The following is a 24,571-nucleotide window of genomic DNA, read 5'->3' on the forward strand; positions in this document are numbered from 1 at the left end:
CCATGCAGGATCTTTGCCCTGACTCATATACTTGTTTTGTTCAGAAGATGTTATTCGTTATTGTGGAATTGAATTCTTCTCTACAGTTGCCATTTCTTCTAGTCAAATAAAAAGAATTTAGATAGCTGTGTCCTCAAAAGTCGATCTTAATGATTCTCCCTTAAGTTGGTATGAAGTATTCAATATAAGAAAGGAAAAGACACCATCTATGTCTCAACAGAGTTCAGGACAGTATAGTAATTTTGTAAGGCCCTTGTAAAGTATTATCCTTTGCTCTCCGAAAGCATAATGTACTTTAACAGAAAAAAACACTGTTTATTTTCTTGGGTTTTTGTTAAAGCTGTTCAACAACTGAGTAGTTGATAGTCATTTGCACATGTCTAATTAGACAATTACAACTTCTGGAAAACATGTTTGAAAATATTTTAAAAAGTGGGAATAAAAAGTACTCTCAGTGTTACCAACCTTGATTTATTTATTTTTGCTTCTGCTAAATGACTGAGGCCCTTATGAGTTTAAGGGAGTGTGAATGAAGTGCCTTGCAGTTTGTACGTGAAGTGGGGACAGCCCATTCTGAATTGTGCAAGGACCCTTCAAAATCACAGTTCTAGCTAACATATGTCTCGTTCATTACACTCTCATTTTGACATTTCAGTTATGGAGCTTTTGTTACAAACCCCATGGTTTCACAGAAATGACCATTGCCAGTGTATATCAGCATAGTCTATTGTATCATTACCAAAATGTTAGATGGGTGGCAGCTCATCTTCCAGCATGGCTTCTTGAAAAAACTATTTCAGTTTAGCAGGTCCTGTTCTTGTGTTTTACATTTTTCTGAATCTCCTTGAAAGCTCATCCACCTTTCCCCAGCTAATTACTGCAAGTTCTTAAAAAAATATGACATTAAAGGTTCCTGCTTACTAGCACTCTAAAATTCTCTGCATCTTTTCCAAACACTTCGCTGGATCTGACAGCATATCAGTCAAGGATATGATATATGATACATCAGTGGTATATCAGCCTGACTCTACAGAATGTATTAGAAAATTGAGTAAAATCTAAGCTGTCAGTTGTCTCTGCTTTTTTTTCAAATTTATTACAGCTTGCAGTATAATAGGAGTTTCAAGTGAAGGATAAAAATTAAATGAAAGAGTGTAAAATTAACATAACAAAATTGGATCACAATGTGTTCTGTTAATCCTCATCATTTAATTTTCATTTTATCTTGTAAAAGTCTCAGTTGTCACTTTCTGGATTTTGATCACCTCTTCAAGGGAGAACATTAAACTCATTTTCTTCCTTGTGTGTTATATATTTTCTTTCCTAGTAGACTGAGGTTTTTTTAGGTCAGTTAACCTCTTCCACTTTATTTGAAGCCATTCATATTTTTCCTTTAGTAAGAACAGTTATTTTAGCAGCAGGTTTATTAGAATAGTCTTGTCCTTGTATAAATAAGTGGACAGCATCTCTCACGTGAAAGAACAACAATGAAATACTTTTGCTCCCTTGGAATATACATACAAAACAGAAAGCTTAATCATTTTTATTTTTTTATCATATCTTTGTAGGTTGGATATTTGATCTTATATAGGTTAGTATCTGTCCTCTTTTATCTTCACTCTCACATACACGAATGTAATTGACTCTCAGACCCTTCTTTGTGTACCTCAGTTTTTCTGACTATAGATGGAGATCTTCACTACGAAACTGAAGCAGCGATAAAGCTGATGGACATTTTTCTTGTACAGTTTGATGAGGATTTCTATCTTCATTTACCATCATTTCACAATGAAAATTCATTTCACCTGAGTGAGCCACCTTTCTGACATCTTTTGTCCAGTTATAGTCATTCATGAGAGGCAAAGCATTTGATTTTTTTTTTTTTTTTTTTTATCATTCTGTGCTGAAATTCTATCTCTTCTGAAGTCAAAAAGAGGTCAGTAGTACCATCAACAGTGTTACTGTAGTCAGCCTTCACCTTCAGGTGAAATCTTCTAGGTTTATCCTACGTTAGCACTGTTTATGAGATGAACAAAATTATCAATGGAATACAGTTTCCCTTTCTCTTTTCAGAAGTTTAATTGTATCAGATGTCACAATGACTTCTACTCTTGTAGCACTCAAGGAATGAAAGCCTCTTTCATGGCCTTATCAATATGTGAAGAGGGGAACAAGAAGATTCATCAATGAACTTCTCTGCTGAATGGGAATGCTTCTTTTCAGTTGTTTTACACTTTAGAGGGAGGAATCACCAAGCACCATGCAAAAGATCAGAAAATGTAATTTCTATAAAGGTGTATTATATACATAAATCTTCTGAAAGAGAGATACCTTTGGGATATCATAGACTGTAGACTTTGGTGTAATCCATTACCCGTGCTGATATAAACCTTTGATTTGTGGGTTAAAACCTGAGGCTGAGTAACCTCATAAATATGCTAATCCAGAGTAATCAAGAAAAGTGCTATTGCAAATAAAAAAATTGTATTCCATAGTTCCAGCAGCTTTATAGCATGCTCTTCATTTATAACAATAAACTTTGGGAAATTACTCTCTTCATGTTTAAGTAAATGCTTTGCCCTTTTCTTGGCATCTCACCAATGAGTGTTACATATGTTATTTTGAATGACATGATCTTTATGCAAATTTCAGTGCATATTTTGCCTTTTCGAACTATTTGATTTTTAAAATGAACAAAACAGTGCATAAATGTAAAAAGCCAGCTTATGTAGCCCTGTAATTTTTTATTATCATTTTTTTGTTAGGCTGGAAACTAACCAGTGTGTTAACTAGAAGATTGTCTGGCAAAACCAGCTGTACTCAGTATCTAAGCAGAGAAGGGCACAGATTTTTAAAAATACGTTATACTTTTTAGCAGCACATTTTCCCTGTTATATGTATTTCTATAAATACACGTAGACATGAACTGTAAATGGCAACTGTAAATCATACTAAGTTTTATAGTTATTCAAATGGCTCTACGTAGATATGTATATATATATTTATTTATTTTTAGGAAAGGTGAAAAATGTCTTCCATGCAGAAAAGAAAATAGGACATTTTTCATGTTTATAAACTTTAGAATATAAGAATTATTCTTTTCTTTGGGGATACGTTTTCTCTGTGTTAACAGATCCCCATGGAATGCTGTATACATAAACAGTTGTTTCTAAAATCAGTCTTTTCAAGAAATAAATAGTTTCCTTCAGTTAATATTTCAGTTCTGAGATACTGCAATACTAATATTTATTTGGCTTTTATATATATATATATATATATATATTTTTTTTTTTAAGGTAAGACCTCTAATCCATGTCTAATGAAAATTGAGTTACTTAAGAAAATGAAAGAACGAATAATCAGTCAGTTCTGAAATCATATATTTCTTAGTTCATATGAAATATTTGTCAAAAATTATTTTTCTAGTTTCTGTAATAAGTAACTATAATTTTGTATTTGTTGCCTGAAGGACTGAAATCTAAACACTGGTCATTTGAGCAATATACTGTTTTCCATTATATTGTACAAACACTTTTGAGCTTGTCAGACCAATGGTATAATGTAGATGTATCTCGTTGCATGTGAATCAGATTTTTATTTTTTAGTATGAAATCAGGGTCCACTTTTTGGTGAGCTGAAACTTGCACTATCAACTAGTTTATATAAAATAAGGTTACATTTCTATTGTAGGTTTAAAGTGACACTTTGTAGAAATAAGACTGCTATTAACCTCTTTAAAAATAGAAAATAATTCAATACCTGTTCACTATTACTTCCTTCAGCCATTTCAACTTGAGTTTCATTTACTCTTTAAATACACTTGTTGTGGTGCAGTACCACTGGTTAGATTTTTATAGAGTAACAGTAAAAATAAAATCCAATCACTGAAGATGAAAAGCCAGAATCAGTTGCTCTATGACCACTCTTCAGTGCTCCATGCCCCTGAAAAGCTCTTGTTTTCTAATTTGATCTGATTCCTTTTGAATTTTATTTTTGTTTAAGTCTACAACAGTAAGAAAATTACATATTAATAAATAATAAAAGGTCATTTATGCTAAGCCATCTGGATAGCTTTGTAAATTAAACTTATTTGAACAGTATACAGTTTGAGTAGAGGCAAGTACAAAGTTGTTAATTGTCCACAAGTTTAATTCACTATAACATTTTGGCACTTGTGTATCCTTCCACAACATCCATTACCCCTTGCTTAGATCAGAAGAGCAGGACATGTGGATTTAACAGCATTAAGATGACTGCAGCCTTATCCTCAAACGCTTATTTTCTCCTGTAGGCTGTAAGGAGAAGTCAGGGAGTCAGCATAATCATATTTCAAGTACATTGTAATAGACACAGGAACAAAAACCTAAGCATGCCATTTTGTGAGACATTTTGTGTTACACAGAATGTTTCCCCTTTAATTTGCATGCATTTTCCACAGGTTGCCTCTGCTCATTCTGTAAGCATTTCCATTTTTAAAAGGTACCCAATTTCCTTCAGAGTTAACTTCTGTGGATTTTGCAAACTAAGCAAAGTACCAGGCTTTTCTTCTTATGGCATTCTGCATCCACATGTGCTCTATGGTGGAACAGGGCTAAGTGCATGTGATGTTGCAGGATTCTCTGCATCAAGGGTCAGTGAAAAGGTGGTTTGGAGCTGGAGTGGAGGGGAAGTGGCCAAGTGCTAGTCAGGCTTGACAAATGTTTGCTTTAGCTGCCCTAACAGAAACTTATGCTCTGGTTTGCCTAGTTAAGATGACATGGTTTAATGGTTTTTCTAGCTGTGCCTGCTGCACCCTGTCTGATCAGTCAGCAATTCAAGAGCTGAGATCTTTAAGTGCTGACTGGTGTATACTAGAGCATTGTATTCCTTGAATTGCAGAGATGTTTTTAACTCTTCATGTGAGAAAGAGCTCTGAACCTTTCTCTGCACCATAACTGCTGGGAAGTGACATGTTCACCACAGTGAATGTTCTCTGATTCATCAGATGGAATTGTAAAGCTATTTTGTAATTTTGTAAATTTTTTTTTCTACAGTAATTTTGACTCCTTTTTCCGACTTCAGCACTCGGGAAGCTTTTTTTTTTTGTTAAAAAAAAAAAAATCATTTATGTGCATGCTATCAAGTAAAAAAAATTTCCAATAGGCTTTCTGTAGCATCAGTAATTACAGAACAATTACTTAAAAATTAGCTGTACAGTGGTGGTTGGTAGGTATCTTATTGGATATAAGAACCCACAAAGGATTCCAAATTGCTTCATCAACTCTACTCCTAGTCACCATTTAACAGAATAACATTAGAGGAGTGTGCTAGCACCAGCAGATTTAACCTTGCACCACTAATTCAATTTTGACATTGACAAAAATATCATATGGGTCTATATCAACCATATATAAACTTGGAGATTTCCTATATTTATTTTTTTGAATAAATATAATTTACAGTTTTGACTTATTCTAGAGCGATAGCAGTCTGCTAGTTGTTTGAATGGGATTCTCTATTATGGGCAAGAGTTCCTTATGTTTTAGTAATCCATGAGTCATGCTACATCAGATGAGAATGAAGGTATTACTGTACCTAGGTAGTTATTTATTCTCTTTACCTGCAATAGTGGTTATGCTAACAAAGGAAAACATTCTCTAACAGGCCCAACTGTCAGAAGGAGACTTTAACTTATTTAAGTCATAACAAGATGTCAAGAAGTCACAACAAGAAAGCTGAAGAGAGGGAAATCAGATTCTAGCAAGCAACAGGAATGGATTTTCCTTTAATTTAGTCTGATGACTAAAACCATATAATCATGCAGTGCTTCTCTTTGCATTAGAGTTTAGCTTGTAGCATTTTTAAAACTATTATTGGGTTCATTCAACTCTGCCTGAAAGATTCCCTGACTCCATTCATTCAACTTCTATATATAATTTTCCTGCCTGTCCAATTACTCCAGTACAGACTTCTATGACACAGAGTTTCTGAATAAGTTGTCTAGAAACTTTGCTGTTTCACAGTCAGCTTATGAGAAAACTCAGTCTTGCAAAGATTTACGTCTGAAATAACTTTCTGGTGCTGTAGGTACTATAGGTGTCAATTACTTTTTAATTTAATTTTTAAACATGTTGTTTCTCCCTTGTCTATGCCTCTTAATTCTCTTTCAATCTCTCATTGACTTTAATATTCAATATTTCAGTTTCTTAATAATGTCTGTATTAATCATTGTGAAGTTATTTAGCATACTAAATTACACTGTAAATTAGGTAACGGCCCCTCTCCCCCAGTTTTTCTCCTTTACTACTTCAAAGTAAAACTGAGGATTTCTCTGTGTGGTATGCATTTGTGGTATGCATGTGTACATATGCACAAAATTATATATAGCAGTAAAATAGTAGTGTATGCATATTGATTTTAATTGGCAAAGTGTAATGTAGGAAAATAATCAGCTGTAAAAACTTACTTTAAGGATGTTGTTTGTCTCTTTTGAATACAAACGTAGATTATCTTTCAACCTCTCATCATTCTCAATAGTGGAAATAATATCCTGTAATTATTACATTATTTGAGAAAGAAAGGGGTGGGTATCTGGATAATCTAATGTATGCCATCACAAGAGACAGGACTTCAGCATGCAGAACTAATCTCTAGAAGCTGTTTATCAAATTTTGATGTGAAGGCTGTGATTCTGAGTCTGATTTTCTTGAACTCATCTTTCATTCTCTAAGTTATCAATATGAAAGTTTTACTATCACTAATTCTCATCAACTGGGAGGACTGTTTGTCAAAATTGGTCTAAATTATTTTCTGGCATTAACACAGCAGAAAGCAGTAGGATTCTGACAGAAGGCACTTAGCTCCATATTACTTCTCTGATCACTTCATTCCAGCAAGAAGGAATATTATTTATTTTTCTATTTTAGCATTATGCTATTTTGCAGAAATAGCTAATCAGTATTTAGAAAATATAGGAAAAATGTATCTTACCTAACATTACTTAATTCAAAGTCTGACACTAGGTATATAATCTAAACTAAACATAGACTCCCTATGTTGTTAGCAGAGAGAAAGTGCAGCTCCACAAGTTAATTTATCCCACATAATATTAGTCCCACATCTACTTCAGTCACTTGTTTACTTGTAGCCTTCCAACGTCTGCTGACTCTTTTAAACTAGCTTACTAATTTTGACAAGACTTTTAATTTTCACGGCAAAATTCACAGAAATATTTTTTCAAATTTCATTTTGTATTTCTAGGAAAGTCAATATATAGAATGAAAAAATGAAAATGTTTTTGAAAAAATGAAAATCTTTTGCCTCCACATGAAAGTGTTTAATGTTTCTTTAAATTAGACAGAAATAACTTGGATTCATTAGTAGCAAATTTGTCCTTTATCTTGGATTTTTATTTATTTATTTATTTTTTTTACTGAAGTAGAAGATAAAAGATTTTGTGCTTCGCCTGTTGGGAAAAGCACAGGAGAAAAGGACAGTGTTTCCTACCGTTTGCTTTTCACTGGTGCAGGTCACTCTTCATATTCAAAGCCCAATGTGAAAGAGCAATCATTACCATTCTTTTCTCTCTCTAGCCCTCCTACTAGCCTCCCAGTTGTAGTTATATTTAGCAAAATATCCCAGTAACTGATCTTTTCTTACGTGATTACTGATTATTCAGAAATCATGTGTTTCAGTGATGTATTTACTGATATCCAAGAAATCAACAGAGTTTTTTTTTTTCACCCAAATATTATGTAGTAGAGGATGTCTTTAAAAATAGTCTATTTTTGGTCTCTGTAGTCATGTTTCTGCACAATTTATACATAAAGCTCATACAACAAATAGTAAATGTAAAAGCCTATGACATATCTAAAATTTTCAACAACCTGTTCCCAAATTATGACAGTATTTGATCTTTACCATCTTTCCTGATAAAATGTTATGTACAAGAACGTGCTAAACTACATAAATATTTTCCTCAACTTTTACGTTTATTGTCTAGAATTGTCTCAGTCAAAAAAGAATTCCTCAAGAAAATGTAAAAAGGGATGGACAACAAAATGAGTTAATCTTCATGTTCAATCAATATCCATTCCTTCTGCTTCAGAACATACGCAGTATCAGTGTGGGAGTGTGTAATAGTTTTATCCAAGAAGAAATTCAATTACAGTTCTGATGATACTGAAGGAAGTAATAATTCTGTGGGGTTTAAGTATGCATTATCAACACAGTCCAGGCAGTTTAGTTTGGGTTATGTTGTTGTATTATGGTTTCAGGTTTAATAATTTGACCATCTACCAAATTTTACCCCATTTTTATTTTAGTATCTCTTATTTGTTCATTCTACATTTGTTAACAGTGTAAGATGAAACAATTGTATTAGTGGAAGTATTTGGTCACTGTCTGAAAGCCTGCGCAGATAAAATTTACATTAGTGAATAATTTTATGAAATAGGGAATTGATTAAAATTGCTTTTTGTGCACATTATTTGAATATTTGAACAATTTCATGGATTAGGTTCATGTTTACTGCAAATGTTATATTGTATTTAGTGTGCTCTTGTTGTGCTTTATTTTCCATTTCTTTGTCCTTTTGCTTGATTGATTTCTTTAGTATTGATTTCTTTAGCTTCTTTTTCAAACTGAGACACAAAATTCCAAGGCAAGACTTACTGTTTCCATATGAAAGATGTCCCCAAGTTAGACTTTCAAAATTGTCTGATTTTTTGTGATGGAACAGATCTTGACCTATTGTTCTGTAAGAGTACTACTGCTGTATGGCAAAGGTGAATTTGACATGAATCATCTAGAGCAGGGGGGAAAAATGTATTCCTTCAGACATTAACTTTAGAAGATCAGAAAAATCTCTGTGTCCAAAAGTGTAAATTCAGCGTATTCACTGATCAGTAACTGTCATTTATTCAGCATAAAGTGTATTTCCTACATTTTGCATGTCACCAAAACTTTATAAAAATTAAGAAATAACATAGATAATGTTTATCCTTGCAGCACTCTCTGGAATATTCACCCAGTAAAAAATCGAGGGAGAAATACTGATAGAAAAAGCATATCTTATAACAATATTTCTAAAGTTAAAATTGCAAGATGAGTCTTGGAGATAAAAGTTTGCATCTTTTATTAAGCCAGCTGGATAACTGGAAAAGTTAGACAAACTTTCAGACACACAAGTCCTTCGTGTCTGATACAGAAGCATCAGACTTCAAAGCTAAATCCAAGTTGAAAGCAATTGCTTAGAGTTTAATTATAGAGCATTTTTCATAAAACAGTTGCTGCAGTTCTTACTTCTCAGTACTGAACCTCACAACTCCTTCACAAGACGAACCCTGAGACTAGGATACAAAAAGCATTGGCTTTAGAAGTATCAGTTTTAGACATATTATAATTTCCTTGCACATGTTTATCTTTCCATGTTTCTCAGGTTATAAACTGTCTATCCCACTTTTTTTCCCTTATGACTTTCCTATCTTATAAATCCATTGTCCTCTCTTACTTATCGCTTCTACTCCACCCAAGAAAACTATGTCTTATATTTTCTAATATTTAATTAAACTGAGCAATCTTCCCAACCTTTATTTTTCTTTCAGGTCATCTGTACCGCGCAACCAGAAGAGCCCTTGACTCATTTTTATCTTGTGAAAAATATATTGATGCCTATGGCTCTGTCTTATTAACATAGATCCTCATAGCTGGAGCTTCACTGCTATTAGAATATTCCAAACTACCCAGCAAAAATTCATCTTTTCTCCATTTCACATTGTCCATGGTAGTTATTGGACATTTCACTCTTGATGGAGCTCTGTCACTTTTTAAATATTTTTAATCAGAAGGCTTAGGCAATAGAAGACAAACTTCTATTTTTTGTGAACTGGGTGTCGAAATTGGACATCGCATGACCACTGAACCAAAGCCATTTGATTTGTAGCAGGCCTACAGTTTTGTGATTTGCAGCTTAGAAAGCTACTAGCAACCGACTATTAGTTTATCATGTATAATGAATTTGCTGAGATAAAACCATTAAAGGACTTAGAAATATTTTTGTAATTTTCTTTTAGAGATCTAATGCTGGTGAATGAAAGAATTAGCATCTACACCTGAAATTATATTGCAAATAATGTATCATAGTACTTCAAGTTGTCATATTTCCTTTTTTTTTTTTTTTTTTTTTTTTTTTTCAGTATTAGGCTCAGTAAAGGAGAGGTATTATTGTTTTTCTTTCTACAGGGAAACTAGTAATATGCTGGAAATTTTGCATGTTAATTCACAGAGGTCTTTTGGTTTACGTAATTACTTACCACATGGCACTTGGTAATTGTATTCCATAGGAAATGATGGAGTTGATACTCTTCTTGATCTTCATTTAGAAGATAGAGACAATATTTGTGGCATCCATAGGCTTATTAGATATTTTGGTGAGATTGAGGGCTATTTAACTGTGATGTGTTGCAAATTGCCAATGAAAAAGAAAAAAAAAAAAAAGAGATATTCATCTCCAATACCTCTAACTCCAAAGCAGAAAACTGGGATTGAAATAATTTTCCTTGTCTCATCCTCTGTCTATGTAGGCAGAATAAAAAAAAAAAAAAAAGACAATACCATTTGTATATAGATGAAAATCCTATGGAAATAAATCTTTGTAATTATGTTATGGTTCTTTGTGTCAGGCTTAGACTCATGACATTCTTTGCTCCTTCATGATGTACTTGTAATTAAATTATGTATCAGTTTTTTGGTTAATATTCTGTGTTGAAATTAGTCTAAGATGCATGGTACTGTTTCTTCAGAAAATGCTGTAGTTCATCTTTTAAACATGAGCTTACCATCATTCAAAGATAATGTTTGATAAAATTTGAAATTACTTCTGGAACGGAACTTTATATTTTACTGGATTTTGTTTGTTGTTCTAAACTATGTCCTGTACAACCAAACAAGTAAGTTTTACAGACAGAATTTCTCATGTGGGTATGTAAACAAGAACTCGAGCAAAAAACATTACAGTTGCTACTGTTTAAGTAGGTTATTGGACTAAAAGTAGGTGGAATATGTAAAATCATTCTTATTGTGTCTGTATTTTTTTAAAAAAAAAAAAAAAAAAAAAAAAGTGTATCCCGTCTTGAATTTAGGGATATTCAAATCATATTTAATCATTAGTATGCATACAAAAGCATTGAAATGTTGTAAGTATGCTTGGTTCATATTTGCTGTGGGTTGAAAAAGAGAAATGATGGCAGCACAGTCTCTTAGGGAAAAAAAAAAAAAAAAAAAAAAAAAAAAGATGTAATACCGTCCTGATATGAGACTGATCAGATTGCAGTTTTCCATTGCAGGACTTTTCCTTGACAGTAGTTGTTTCTGGAGTAACAGCGTCTTTCAGTGAATGCTGACACCTCAAATGAAAATAATTGCAGTAATGCAAAATATAATTGCTCATTCAGAAAATAGCCTTCTAACAGCGTCACAAAATATGAACTCTGTTGAAACTGACATGCTTTTTTCTCTTGGTATTAGTTCATCTCCTGAAATATGGTACTTGCAGAAAATGTTCTGGAAAAGCCAGCAGTTAACTTGAAAGCTAAATATTATTTGAGGGGATTCTAGCGTACATTTAAAGTACAGATTGAATATAACAAGCTGTTACCAAATATTCTTAAATAATTTTTTCTGCTTTGGATGCACTTTTATATTGGGCCAAGTGAATCTTCATGTCCTTGCTCAGGTTTTATCTTTTCAATAGAAAGTAAAGGTTATGTTGGCATTAAGAGATACTTTACCACTTTTGACCAATTTTATAATTTGTATTCAACTTTTTTCAACTCCCTAATATCTCTCAATTTTAAAGCAGTATTCATCATGACAGTAACCTAAGTTAAAGTTTCTGAGAACATTAAATTTCTACTTATATTGAACAAGTGTAAAGACACTTGTAGATTAGACTGGAATAGCAAATCTGACCATTTTTTTCTCTCCTGCTTTAATCCCACATGGTTGTCAGCTTCTTGTCTTTACACTGGCTCCAAGGCCAGAATTACCTGCAGCAGTACATTGCTAGTAAAGAGAAAGCAGAAATTATGTTTAAGAGACGTGTTTGCATGATGGTGCCCCCATGCTTATTCCTGGTATTCCAGTTTGCATGTTGTTCCTTAGGGTTTAAGTTATCTCACCTATGGTTAGCTGTTTGGCTGTCACAAGACAAAGTAATGCCATTATAATACTAAAGTTTACATTATAGCTTTGTGTTAAAATAATATTTATTGAGTATCATGAGTTATAATTTCAAAAGTTCACAAACTGACTGTGAAAGGTAGTCAAACTAATTTGGAATAATTGCTAGCCATGATCAGATCTTAACTGCACGAAGATTTCTAAAATACAGTTAGATAAACACTTTGTGCAATTCAAAGTAGGAAATTCTGCATAGCATTAGTCTAATAGTTGCACTTTATGAAACACTGAGCAACTCAGGGACTTAGACATATTTGCAGTTATAACTTCAGTATTAAGTGCAGTCCTTAACATTAGTGAAAAGTAATTATAATAACAATTATGGGCTCTATTCCATGTAAGTGTGAGTGTGCGTCTGTGTGTATGCTGTCTTAGAGATAATTATTAAATCTTCATGAAAAATTACAGTAAAGAGTTGAACTAATGCATGTTCTAGTTTGGTTGTAGAAATGTAGCCTGAAGGAACATTTATTACTTTGTCTTTAAAGTAATGTGCTTTGAAAGAGTTTATTATGCACCAGAATTTATCTGTTTTTCTTTGAAAATTAACATTCTTTTTCAAATTATGCAATTAAAATATTTTAAATGTATTAATTTTAGGCACAAAATGATTTTTGTCATTTCCAAAACCATGTTTCAGTGTTGTAATTAAAATGGAAAATGGTGATAGTTAAAACATAGTTGACTATAAAGATGATTTATATTCATATGATATATTAATATTTTGCATGTTGCTTTCATTTTTTATACCAAGCAAGTTTTATATGGATATTGCTATTAAATTTAATTCAGCAGAAAGACTATATTTCATTGTTTGTATGTTGATACAAAGACATGGGAGTTAGTTATGCTCCTCACATTATGGTGAATGCAGGTGTGTGCATACTAGACTGAAATTACACTTGAAGCTGATCATCCGTGAAACCATAAAGCCCCAACCTAAAAAGAACAGTTGGCTCTGAAAATGTTGTAATTTACTTCTATTTTATTTGCAGATTGCCTTCTCACAGCACAATACTATCATGGATCTGGTGCAGTTCTTTGTTACCTTCTTCAGGTAAATTGCTTTTTCTCTTTTCTGACAGAAATCATGCTGATTCTATTCCATCAAAAAAGTACATTGCCCAGCTCCTTAATCTTAAGAAATGTCTGAAAGGAAGTCTTTAAACTCTGTTCAGTAATTTGCACTGTAGAGGATAGAGGCGGTTGCCCTGCAAGTAAAGGCAGCTGTTGGCATCTTTCATATATCAGTGGTACAGTCTTCACACTTACGCATCTGACTGATCTTTATGCAGTATTTCTTATTACACTGATTAAGAGAAGCCAGCTTTACTGAAGTAATTTTTATGATTTACTTAAGTATTTTGTGTGCCTGTATTTTTTAAAGTGTTTTACCAAATTATTAGAAATGCTCATTCTATTCAATGTCTTATTATTTTTTAATAAAGGCCCCTAAATCACTCACTTTCATGGGTCAGAGGTGAATTGTGAAAGGCAGTAAATGGTGGAGGAGATTTAACTGTGGCAGCAGCACAGGAATTGGCTTCCTCTGCAAATGGACAACTATTCTAGGATATCAACAAAACTCCATTGAAAGACTTCTTAAAAGTTCAGCTGTCTTATAAAATGTCACAGACTTTAATATACATGGATTAGTTACAGTGCTTTGAAATCTTGCTATGAATATATTCCTCAATAGCCATGAAGCGTATGTAAAATGCAAACACTGACAGACAACTGTGTTCATCAGACTTTGTGTATTTTGAGAAGTGCCATGCATTTATTTCATAAGTTCACAGAACAACTTTTCCCTCTGCTCTAATCACCATGCTTTGAGGAATGTTTTTTGAGGAATCAGACACAAAATGCTGTGAACAGGCCAACTTTCATGAATTGCTCTCACCTATAAAGGGGCAGAAATGAGCAGGCCCTGAAGTATTCTGCATCCAATATGTGGGCTAATGAGCACTTAAGTGGCTGATGCAAAACCTCCCATTTCTCCTTTTTCACCATAAAGAGACCAGTAACATGCTGGTTGCCTAATGATCAGTCTAGAAGTGTTTTGTTTTGTTTCTGGGAAACAAAGACCCAAAGCAACATCCAAAAAACAAAACAAAACAAAAAATGGTGCTCATGTGAACTTTAAGACAAACTCCTATTGAAGAAAGCAAAATCTGTCCAAGTGTGATAGAACAGGCCTGTGACAAATAGCAGAGGCAGATGACTAAGAGCAGTTTATTTCTTCTCTGCGTCATAATGCTGGCTCAGAAATGGTAAACTATAGGCTGTGTGATGGTAATGTCTTCTGTATAGATATATTGCGGTAGTTTTCCTGGTATGATGTTCTATCTGATATGGTTTATTCTGAGCGAGTGCAAACTCACCATGCTCCTGATGAAAGATCTTGCATTGCCTATGCTATGCGCTAAGGAAACAAAGGCCCATCCAATACCTGTTACTGAAAGAAGGGGTGTCCTAGTTGGCAGCTGTGGTACCACTACCTTTGATGCAGCCCCAGTGTAATTAAAAAGGCTTTAGGCTGGCATTAATTTCAAGAAGATGGGCTTGCAGCCATCTGCAGCATAGCATTAATATCCAGTTGCAGAAATTCTTATATTGGTTTTTTTTTTTTTTTTTTTTTTTTTTTTTTAAAGAAACAGGAAATCCTATTGGTAGTCCATTGCAGCAATACCAGCAAGGACCAAAAAAGTTTGCAATTAATGGCAAGACACCTTCTGAATACCCACATATGTCAAGCTAAGGTTTGATTCTTGGGCTTGATGGTTACGATAAGAAATGGAATGTCTATCAAAATATATTTTAACATCTTGATGTAAGGTTGTATGATACCCCTTGATGTTGAAACATCATTTAGAAACATCTTTAGGTTTTCTTGTGACATTTAGAGTTTCGCAAAACTGAATATCACTTGGCAGCCTGTTTAACCAGGAGTGTCATTCAAAAGTATAAGCAAACTGGTTTAGTAGCAAAAAGTGTGCTTTTAAGAATGGTACTCTGCTTTTAAGAGCTTTTCTTGAATGACTTTGGGCTAAGTTCTGTATTATGGTATAAACAAAATCATTTGTATGTGTATGTAGGAAAAAAAAAATCAGGCTGACTGGTCTGGACAGGCAGCAGCCTCATGATTAGAGTATTCATCTAAGAGAAGGGAGACTGATTTGTGTGCTCTTCTGCCTTATTTTTATCACTGTGTCAGTGCTGTTGCTCCTGGCTTATCAAAACGAGAATAACTGGGGGAAAGGCTTTCTTTGGGTTCACTTCCGTGTGATTAGGTGTGGCTTTAGGTGTCTTCAGATACAGCCACAAAGCCTGGGATGCAGGGGAGTGTTCTGGTGCTTGTAGATGTAGGCAGGATATCTGGTGCTTGTAGATGTAGGCAGGATATCTATGTGCTTAGGAAATCTCATTCTGTGTTTATCGGAAAAAATGTAGAAATAAAAAGAAAAGCACATAATAGAGTCACTATACACAAAGCAGATTTTGGAAGGTAAGGGAAAGGAGGTTGAGTTAGTCTGAATGAACTAAAGGCATACCGGCATAAAATAAGTTAATTACACTGCAGTCCCAGTCAATTAACTCTGCTTAGAAAATTAGTCTGAGCCGACAGCTTGGCTAACTGGCTGTCTCCAATACAAAAGCTTGTACTGTGTTTTTTTGTTGGTGTTTTGTTTATTTGTGTGTGTGTTGAGCACAGAGCTATAGGTGTTAGATCGCCATTTGTATTCTTACCATGGAATTATCATGGAATCACACATAACGTCACAGCAGCACTCCCAGGTAGTAACTACTGCACGCGTAACATCCTTACCAACATCTGAGGTAGAAAATGGTCAGTCAGTGTAAATGATCCAAAGAAGAAACTGTCAGGCTGTTTGTCATTGAACTATTAAATGCAGTGTGTATTTGCAATTGTAGTAGATCTACAGAAAATACTTCCTGCGTTCTTTACAAAGAACCAGACCCTGAAAAATTTAGAAGGAAAAATTTCTAGTTAAAAATTTCCATTACAACTTTCAGTAGATTTTAAATTGGATGTTATTTCCACAGGATCACTAGTCTCAACAAGCTGCAGAATATTTCTAATAGGAAAATGTAGCAATAACTATTTTTTTCCCACTCTAGTGAACAGTTAGTTATACCCAAGAAAACTATTAATATGACCTCTCCAAAGTGGTTTATAGTAGTCAAGGTTTCATCTGAAAATTTTGCTTCAATAGTTTGCAACAGTTTGCAACTCAGCCAAACTATTTGATTTTTTTTTTCATTTTTCTTCCTTCCTTTTTTTAAAAAAAAAAAAACAAAAACAAAAACAACAACAACAACAACAAAAAACCACATCTATATGAGCTGGATAGGAATGTAGTGTGTTAAAACACTGGCAAATTACATTGGTAATAGTTTACATCATGTTTACCAGGATTATTGAAAGAGCAAACAATTGTGTATAAACACAGGTTTAATGTGCTTACTGTCAAAATATGTTTCAACCAGCCTTGAAAATTGTGTCTAGGACCTTCTCCATTTTCCACCCTTCTGAGCACAGGCTATATCCCTTCCCACCCTGGCTGCCCAGCCAAACCAGGAAATAGGTTTGTTTGACAGTCACTGTTCTTTTAAACGATCATTCATGTGTAAAGCTTAAAACTGTTCCTTTATGGTGTGAGTGTTCCAGAGTAAAAGATAAAGTATGCATTTTACCGCTTCATTCAGAAACATGAGAATAAAAAGCATCTCTAGAATTTTCAAGATGTATCAACTATTTAAAAAGTATTATTGTAAGGAAATGTAAGGAATTAGTTTTAGACTATACATAAGAAAACAAAAAAGCTATGGTTAGATCTGTAACTAATGTACAATCTACTATTTTACAGCTTAGAACAAGAAAATGATAGAAATTCAAGTTCTCTTGTAGAAATAAGCAGAATATATTATGGGAACTGTAGTGCCCTGGGCCATGATATTTGGTGGTGTGGTGGTGGTGTGGGGGGGGAGGGGGCATACTATTTAATGTCTTATTTTTTATACTGGATTGTTTTGTTGTACCTACTGGTGAAGTGGTGTAGTGACCTTTTCTTGGAAATCAGAAATGCAATCAGATATCTAAAGGTAGTAACAGATTCCCTACAAGTCTTATTGAGACTGTGGCATCTGTTTTGTGTTTGTCAATTTTTTTTTTTTTTTTTTTTTTTTTTTAGCTTATGCCTTGAAGACTTCTAGCTGCCATACCAGTTTAGAAGTGTGTACCTTTTTTTTTCCACCTGCTTTGAAGCAGTAAAGATCTCATTAGAAAAATTTCACAGGCAGCAAATTTGAATGATCTTTCTTGTTCTTCAAACTAAAGAAATTCAGTCCTCACTATTACAGACAGTTCATTCTGATGTTGTCCTCACCAGTAAACAAGCAATAAGCTAAAGCCTGACTTTTTTCTTCATAAGCTATAATTTAAGGAGTTTTCAGTGTCAGCAAATCTTACATTAAAATATTGTTTTAGTTAAGGAACATTTTAGTCATTTTCCAGTAGTATATTGAGTGTCTTTAATTTCTGAAAACATATTTTTTCTTTAGATCATATTTTATTGTGTATAAAATTTTCAATGATCAATATTTATTAATTTTATTTTATATTATTTGTCTCAGTAAATCCTGAATTGAGAGCTAACACACTCCTGAGTTCTAAAGCTGCTTCTGAATAAAAGTATGGTTAAGAATTTATAACAGTACTTATGCATTTCTTGGAAACTTTTTTTTTTTTTTTTTTTTGTATCAAGAATCTGAAGCACAACTTCGAAGTTCGAAGTGCGAAATGCAATTTTTTCACATAATCCTGAGAGCAAGAATTTGAAACAGATAACAAAATTTAGCTATACGTATTGTTGTGATAGGCAATGAAATGCAACTGCTACAGTCATACTATTTTTGTAAGGTGTGTTTCAAATACAAAATGCCAGCCATTAACTTAGCAGGCTTTTCTCTGAGCATAGATCTTCTCTATGCTCTCAGAATGATTCCTTCCTTTGTCTGTGGTTCAGCTTTTCAGGTGGAGCTGCCAGCTGGTGGATTTTATCACTGGCTGGAATGGTATGCTTTCATTGTATTCATTTGTAATGAGTGGAGTGATATTAGGAAATATGGAAGCAAATTTTTCTTGCTTGCTATTAAGACATTCTATGAAAGAATGGCCACTTAGGATCATGGGGTACACTCTTCTTCACAAACCTTTCTGTGTGCTACAAGTGAGGAAAAAAAAAAAACAATGTTCAAAATATGGCCTGTGTTTATTGCAGGAGGAAGGAATGGGCATTTAGATTATGACAAGGACTAGTATGAGTTACAAGAGGAGATACTGAAGAAACAGATTATCACCCATATCTGTATGACTGTGGGTGCCAAGAACTCAAAGCAGTCCCTTCATTTAGGTTTCATGCAATGAGAGTGGATGGCTGCACTACAGCCAGTTGTGTCAGATCTCCTGAGAGATTGAATACTGAGAGCAAGAATGGGGCATTCTTGGTGTAAATTTGCAACAGGTGAATACCTTCTCTTTACGAGCATCCTTTGGTGAATCTGTGCAGTTTTGTGTTTCGGTTTGGTTTTGTTAAAAGCAAGGATGATAAATTAATGCTGGATTTTAGCATGCTTTGTTTCAGAGATTGCCATAAAATGGACAAAGTGCAGTCTGTATTGATCAGATCATGTCTACGATGGCTAGATTCCCAGGAAATGCAGAAATCTTTTAAATCAAAATTGAAATATCTTCTGGTTACATGCAAATCAAGTTATCATAGCAAAAATGGATTTTACATTTAGGGCTAGAATAAAATTGATTTTTACTTAGTCATGCATTAAACAATTTTCACCTGACTTCGAAGTAAAGAGTTGTTTGACTCCCACTGGGACAAACACGTCTATGCTGCAGTGGGTAATTTCAGTTTTTGTTATTGTTGAAAATATTTGTTCTTGAACTGTAAAATGTAGCTTTAAGTCTTCTGTACTACAAATCACCAGGAAGCTTTGCCATCACAAAGTTATTTGATATATTTATATTTCCTGAGAAGGCAGCCACTTGTTATTAGCCAGCAGGCAAAGGAGATTCCTCAGTACCACTGGACCGGTGGCTCTTCTAAACAACAGATGAGTCACTCAATTCCCTGGAGAATAGAACTGTTTTCCATTATTTTATTCTTGTTTTTCTTCTTTCTTTGTTCATCCTTTTGAGTCATTTGGAAGTGCATTTGAGTGCACTAGAGCCTGAAATATTTTGATTTCAACAAACTGTTCCTCAAAGTACAAAATATTTGCTGAGCTTGAAATCTGGAGGTGGTCTATGAACTTGCTTGATGTATAACAGATTTGATCTTTTCCTTCCTTCAAATACTTGCATTTAAAATTTTCCATTTCTGACTTCACCTATGTGTCAAATACAGTATGGGAGAGCTGTTCAATGTGCCTGGTGAAGTATTTAATCCTAAATGTTGCCCGGTTCATAATATCTAGAAATAATTTCTGTTGTTGCTTAGCCACAGATGGAAGTTGCATAATCAAGAATAGATATGAAATTCTACCTCTTGTGGGTTGTATTTTTTCCTGTGGCTGCATGAGAGAGTAAGTGCTGATCACAGCTGAATTAAGTTTGATGAAGGGTATAAAAGAATCATTATGTACAATGGAGCAGTTATACATAGATGTACAAAATTATTAGATGGGATGCTTCATATATAAAGATCCATATCCCATAAGATATATTCATTTTTTCCCCAGCAATGTGATGCTTGAATGTAGTTGCAAAACCATATCAGCATGCAAATAATCTTTGAGTGACAGTAACAGGATTTGAAAGATTTATTTTTTTGCTAAAAAACAAAACAAAACAAAACAAAATGCTCCCCAAGGAGCATTTTGTCATTTCTTTTGCAAAATCTCATCAGAATTGAAGCAGCCATTATGTAGTTGTGTTCACACCAGAGGTCTCTGAAGGTGACATCTGTAAGATATTTCTCAAAATTTCTGCAGAAAGTATCAAAGTTTTTTTAATTATTTTATTTTTTGAAGATTCAGTTCTATGCAGGCTCTCTTACTCTGAAGCAGTTCTGTAAAGTTTTCCTTTCAGTGATTTTATTTTATTTTATTTTATTTATTTAAAAAAAAAATCCTACATTTTATATTGTATTTTGTCAAATCTGGTTAGTCAGTTGTTTTCTCAGACTAAAGCAATGTTGGAACTCACAGCTATTTGTATTTAGAGTGCTTAATCCTAGTCACTTTTATGAAACTCCATCCACTGCACTTTAACCAAGAAATTAGAACAGGTTTTCATCTCTGATAAATGGACTTGAAATTTTGCTTTTGTCATTTCAATTCAAAAGAGAAGCAATTCTGTCTTTTTTATGATAGGGTACATGTAATCAGTTGCAAAGTCAACTTCAGTAGTTTGTTTCCAGATGTAGATAAAGAAGTGGGGTAAAAGATGTTTAGATGTTGAACTTAGCGATATGGTTTAGTGGAAGACTGTTAGTGTTAGGTCAGAGGTTGGACTTGATGATCTTGAGGTCTCTTCCAACCTAGAAATTCTGTGATTCTGTGAAAGCCGATGAAGAAAAATAATTAAAGAAAAAGGGAAGTAAAATAGTGGAGTTTAGGCAATAATGCTATTGTCCACTACAGCAAATTATAAGGTGCTTTCTCAAGTACTCTACTGGTCTGTCTTAGCAGATGCAGTTGGTATGGCATGCTGTGAAATAAGTGACATCAAAGAAATGAGCTATCTGCTTATGGCAGTAAAGAAATACTGAGGGTCCTTGTATTGAGAGTGCTAGACTGAATGTCATAGTGTGTATTTAATAACCATTAAATATTAAAATTTTAAATATAATTATTTTTGAAAGGAGACTTCTGAATTTGAAAGGAATTTATGCAATCAGCTTTGAAATGTAGTAATGAAAAAAAATACTACAGTAAAATTTCCCTGTACCAAAAAAACATTTGGTATGGAAAATTTTGGTTTGTATCTAAATGGCTTATTTATTTATTTACGGGGATGTGTTACATTTTGTCAGTAAGATGCAATATTATGGAAATTCTGCTGTGGACTCCAAAAGCTTCCCTAAACCATTAGAAGAACATTAGATTTACATTAAGAAGTAGTTAAATAATCTATTTATATGCTAACATCGAAATTTAGTCTGTACATGTGGCATAATTATGTTCTGTATAATAATTGTCTTCCTGTGTGCTTTTAATATTTTTTATGATATTTTAGGAAAACACTCTACAGTTTCACAATGATATTTCTTTTCTTATATGTCTTGAATCTTTTCAGTCAAAATTGTAAATATCACATGCAGGGGCATCAACACTTTTGTATTTTTTTATATAATACAATTACAGAACAATAATGATGAATCTAGAAATCTAAGCATCCTTATTCTGTCTTCAGGAGAACTTTTAATGAGGCTTTTTATAGGGAGAGTTATGACTTCTTAACACTTACAGCTTCGAATATATACCTTTCCTCTTTGGAAAAGGTATTGAAAATAATGAAGGGAAAAGTCCTTTAACAAAGTAATAAACTTTTTGATCGTATTTGAGTCTAGTACCCTAAACAGTGCTGTCATCAAATAGATATGCCTTGGTGGCTCTCTAATTGTATTTTATATTTGTGCAATTTATTATCAAAGTATAAAAGCCAAACTGAAAAAAACAGCACAGAGAGCAAAAAGAACGAGGGGAAATCATTATTTAAAAAAAAAAAAAAAAAAAAAAAAGCTGTTGAAATAATGTGAATCTTTTGATTTGGCAGGCTGCTGAAATGCAGCTTTTGTTGGCAGTTGTTTTTCCCCAAATTCACTAATATGCCATAATTTTAATGAAGGAGACTTTTCTTGATTAACATAAAATTTTAAATAATTTTTATAAATCAGCAAAATCATTGCAAAAGCTGAAGTGAAAGTGCATCTATTTTCAAGCAGAAACAATATATTTAATTTCTAATTCTTTTTGAATGTTTCTGCAGAAAATATTAAATTCTATATGTCATAATGTGTCTGGAAATTTTATGGAAATAATGCTTTTTTTTTTTTTTCCCTTTATATATATATACGTATATATATACATGTACAACAACACTTGTTGGGAGAAATATAGAGTATTTCACCCATGAAGGGCAAAACCATAAGATTATTTGAAATACGAAAGTCTTTTCCATGAGTAAAAGAAACATAATCACACTTTATGGGTGTGATGTTCTATTTATTCTATGGAGATTAATTTCAGTTTATGTTAGATTAAACCTCTTTGATTGTAAATCTTCTTTATTTGCTCCTTCAAAGAGGTGAAAGGAAGAACTGCTGAGAGTTAAAGTTCACATCTAGAGCTTTATTGTGTAATATATTATAGATTCCTTTTAAATGGTTCATTTCTGTTTGATATTGTATTGGCAGAATGAAATTTGGATGTCAGTCTTCCAGAGAGTATCCTGATGTATACTATAGCAATTTTCCTTTTAAAGTTGTATATACAGGCTGTTTGCATAATTGAGCATCCATTCATACTTCACATTAGTAGCTTCTGGTATGGGTCCTGGTATATTAAATATGAAAAGACAGCTTTGTGTGCATGTGTGTGTGTATAAATCATTCATGCATGTAGTAAAATAAACAACATATACATGTGTGCATTTATACATTATATAATGTTAACTATTTAATAATTATTTAATAACCATAGAATATCCTGATTTAGAAAAGACCCAAAAGGGTCATCGAGTCCAACTCCAGCTTGTAGGTTTTAAAAACCTATATTCTTTATAACATTTAGGCATATATACACTATTGGAGGGAAAAAAAGTAAACAAACAAACAAACAAACAAAAAAAACCACTTCATTTTTCATAAATATATTCCCTGTATGGACACATTTCTTTCCTCCTTCCAAAATGAAATTTTGATATTTCATTGCACAGCAAAGACCAATAAAGCAAAGACGAATAAACCTGTTCTTTGTTGGGGCAGTTGTCAGGGAATGGCTTCAAACCATTATAGGAGTTTATGTCTGGAAGATGAGGAATTAAGCTGGTTTTCTGCATTCAATATGAATTAATAAGCAATTGGAAGAAGGATGTGGTAGCTGTTCTTACTAATTAACTAATATTTATTATAGTGGTATTTAATTGATGCTGCTTACTTTAACTAAAATATAAGTTCTATAAAAAGCAGTAGATATTGATATTTTAAGCTCCCTGGTGTCAGCTATGCATTCTGTACTTAAATTGCAGGGCTTTATTAATAGCAATATTGAAGTTTTAGTGTATTATTTAATTTTGTTCTTCCTCCTTCTCAACAAAATAATTTTGGTTACATTTTCAATAGTCTGTTTAAATGCACTTCTCTACAGCTTTTTCACAGTATGCTCTTGACAGTATGTTGCTTCTAAGGCTCATTTCCCTTTCTTTCATGTATTTCTTTTAACTTCTATAGAGCAGTCCAAATGTTTTATGCCACAACAAGATCCAGTGCTTCTAAGGGGACTGGTCAGATCCCTGTGGCATAGGGATACGGCTTTAATTTGTCCATCACATTTATTTTATCTCCTCTGTAATGCTACAGATCTCTGCTTCCAAAGCCAGTCTCAAAATAGAAAGGCTACTCCCATCAAAAATATTTACTATGGCCAATGGAAGTGAGCATCTTTTACTTTGGAAGAAAATCCTTATTACTTCCAAAGCAAGTTGCACTCCACATGCAAAGTAGCTCGAGTGTCTCAGCCTGTGCATTTAATCCTTTGGTCATAATTTGTTTTATGCACAGGCATGCATTGTGGTCCTGTGTGTTCGTGTTTGGGTGAACTAGTCCATGAATACCTATACTGTGCTGCCCCACTCAATATAGGTGATTCATCTGGGTTGAAGTATTTGAGCAGAGGCAGTTCATAGATATTTCTTTATTTTTTGTTGTTGTTTATATTGCTTTTTATCTAAGTCATAAAACAACCACATTCTATAACTCCATTCTTCTCCCGTAATACCTACATAATTTTATTTAATATATATATAAAATATATATTCGCATATATTTCACAAGATATGTTTAATTAATTATTATTATTATTTTTTTTGAGTGGACTCGCAATACTCATAAGTGGTCTAGATGGCTGTGGTGCAAACTTCTGGAGCATTTTAAAAAATGATGTAATTGGGATCATTTAAACTTGTCTAATAATAGTAAGTTCATAATTATGTGACAGTAAGCTTGGATCATACATGTCTTCACTTATTTCTTGGTTGTTGTTTGGCTAGTCACTGAGAATTTCCAGAAAAAGAAAAAAGAGACACAAACCA

The 24,571-nt window shown here is 33.3% G+C and overlaps 1 protein-coding gene across 4 annotated transcripts in view; it reads left to right on the top strand.

Moving 5' to 3' along the window:
* ATRNL1 (attractin like 1) overlaps positions 1-24,571 on the top strand; it is a 491,394-nt gene that overhangs the window by 237,816 nt on the left and 229,007 nt on the right. For all 4 annotated transcript variants that reach the window (XM_032190853.1, XM_032190854.1, XM_032190850.1 and 1 more), the window contains exon 25: positions 13,215-13,276. In XM_032190853.1, the coding sequence (XP_032046744.1) occupies positions 13,215-13,276 (62 nt within the window). The remainder of the gene's footprint in view (positions 1-13,214; positions 13,277-24,571) is intronic.

Source organism: Aythya fuligula, chromosome 7, assembly GCF_009819795.1.
Source record: "Aythya fuligula isolate bAytFul2 chromosome 7, bAytFul2.pri, whole genome shotgun sequence".
NCBI classification, from domain to species: Eukaryota; Metazoa; Chordata; class Aves; order Anseriformes; family Anatidae; genus Aythya; species Aythya fuligula.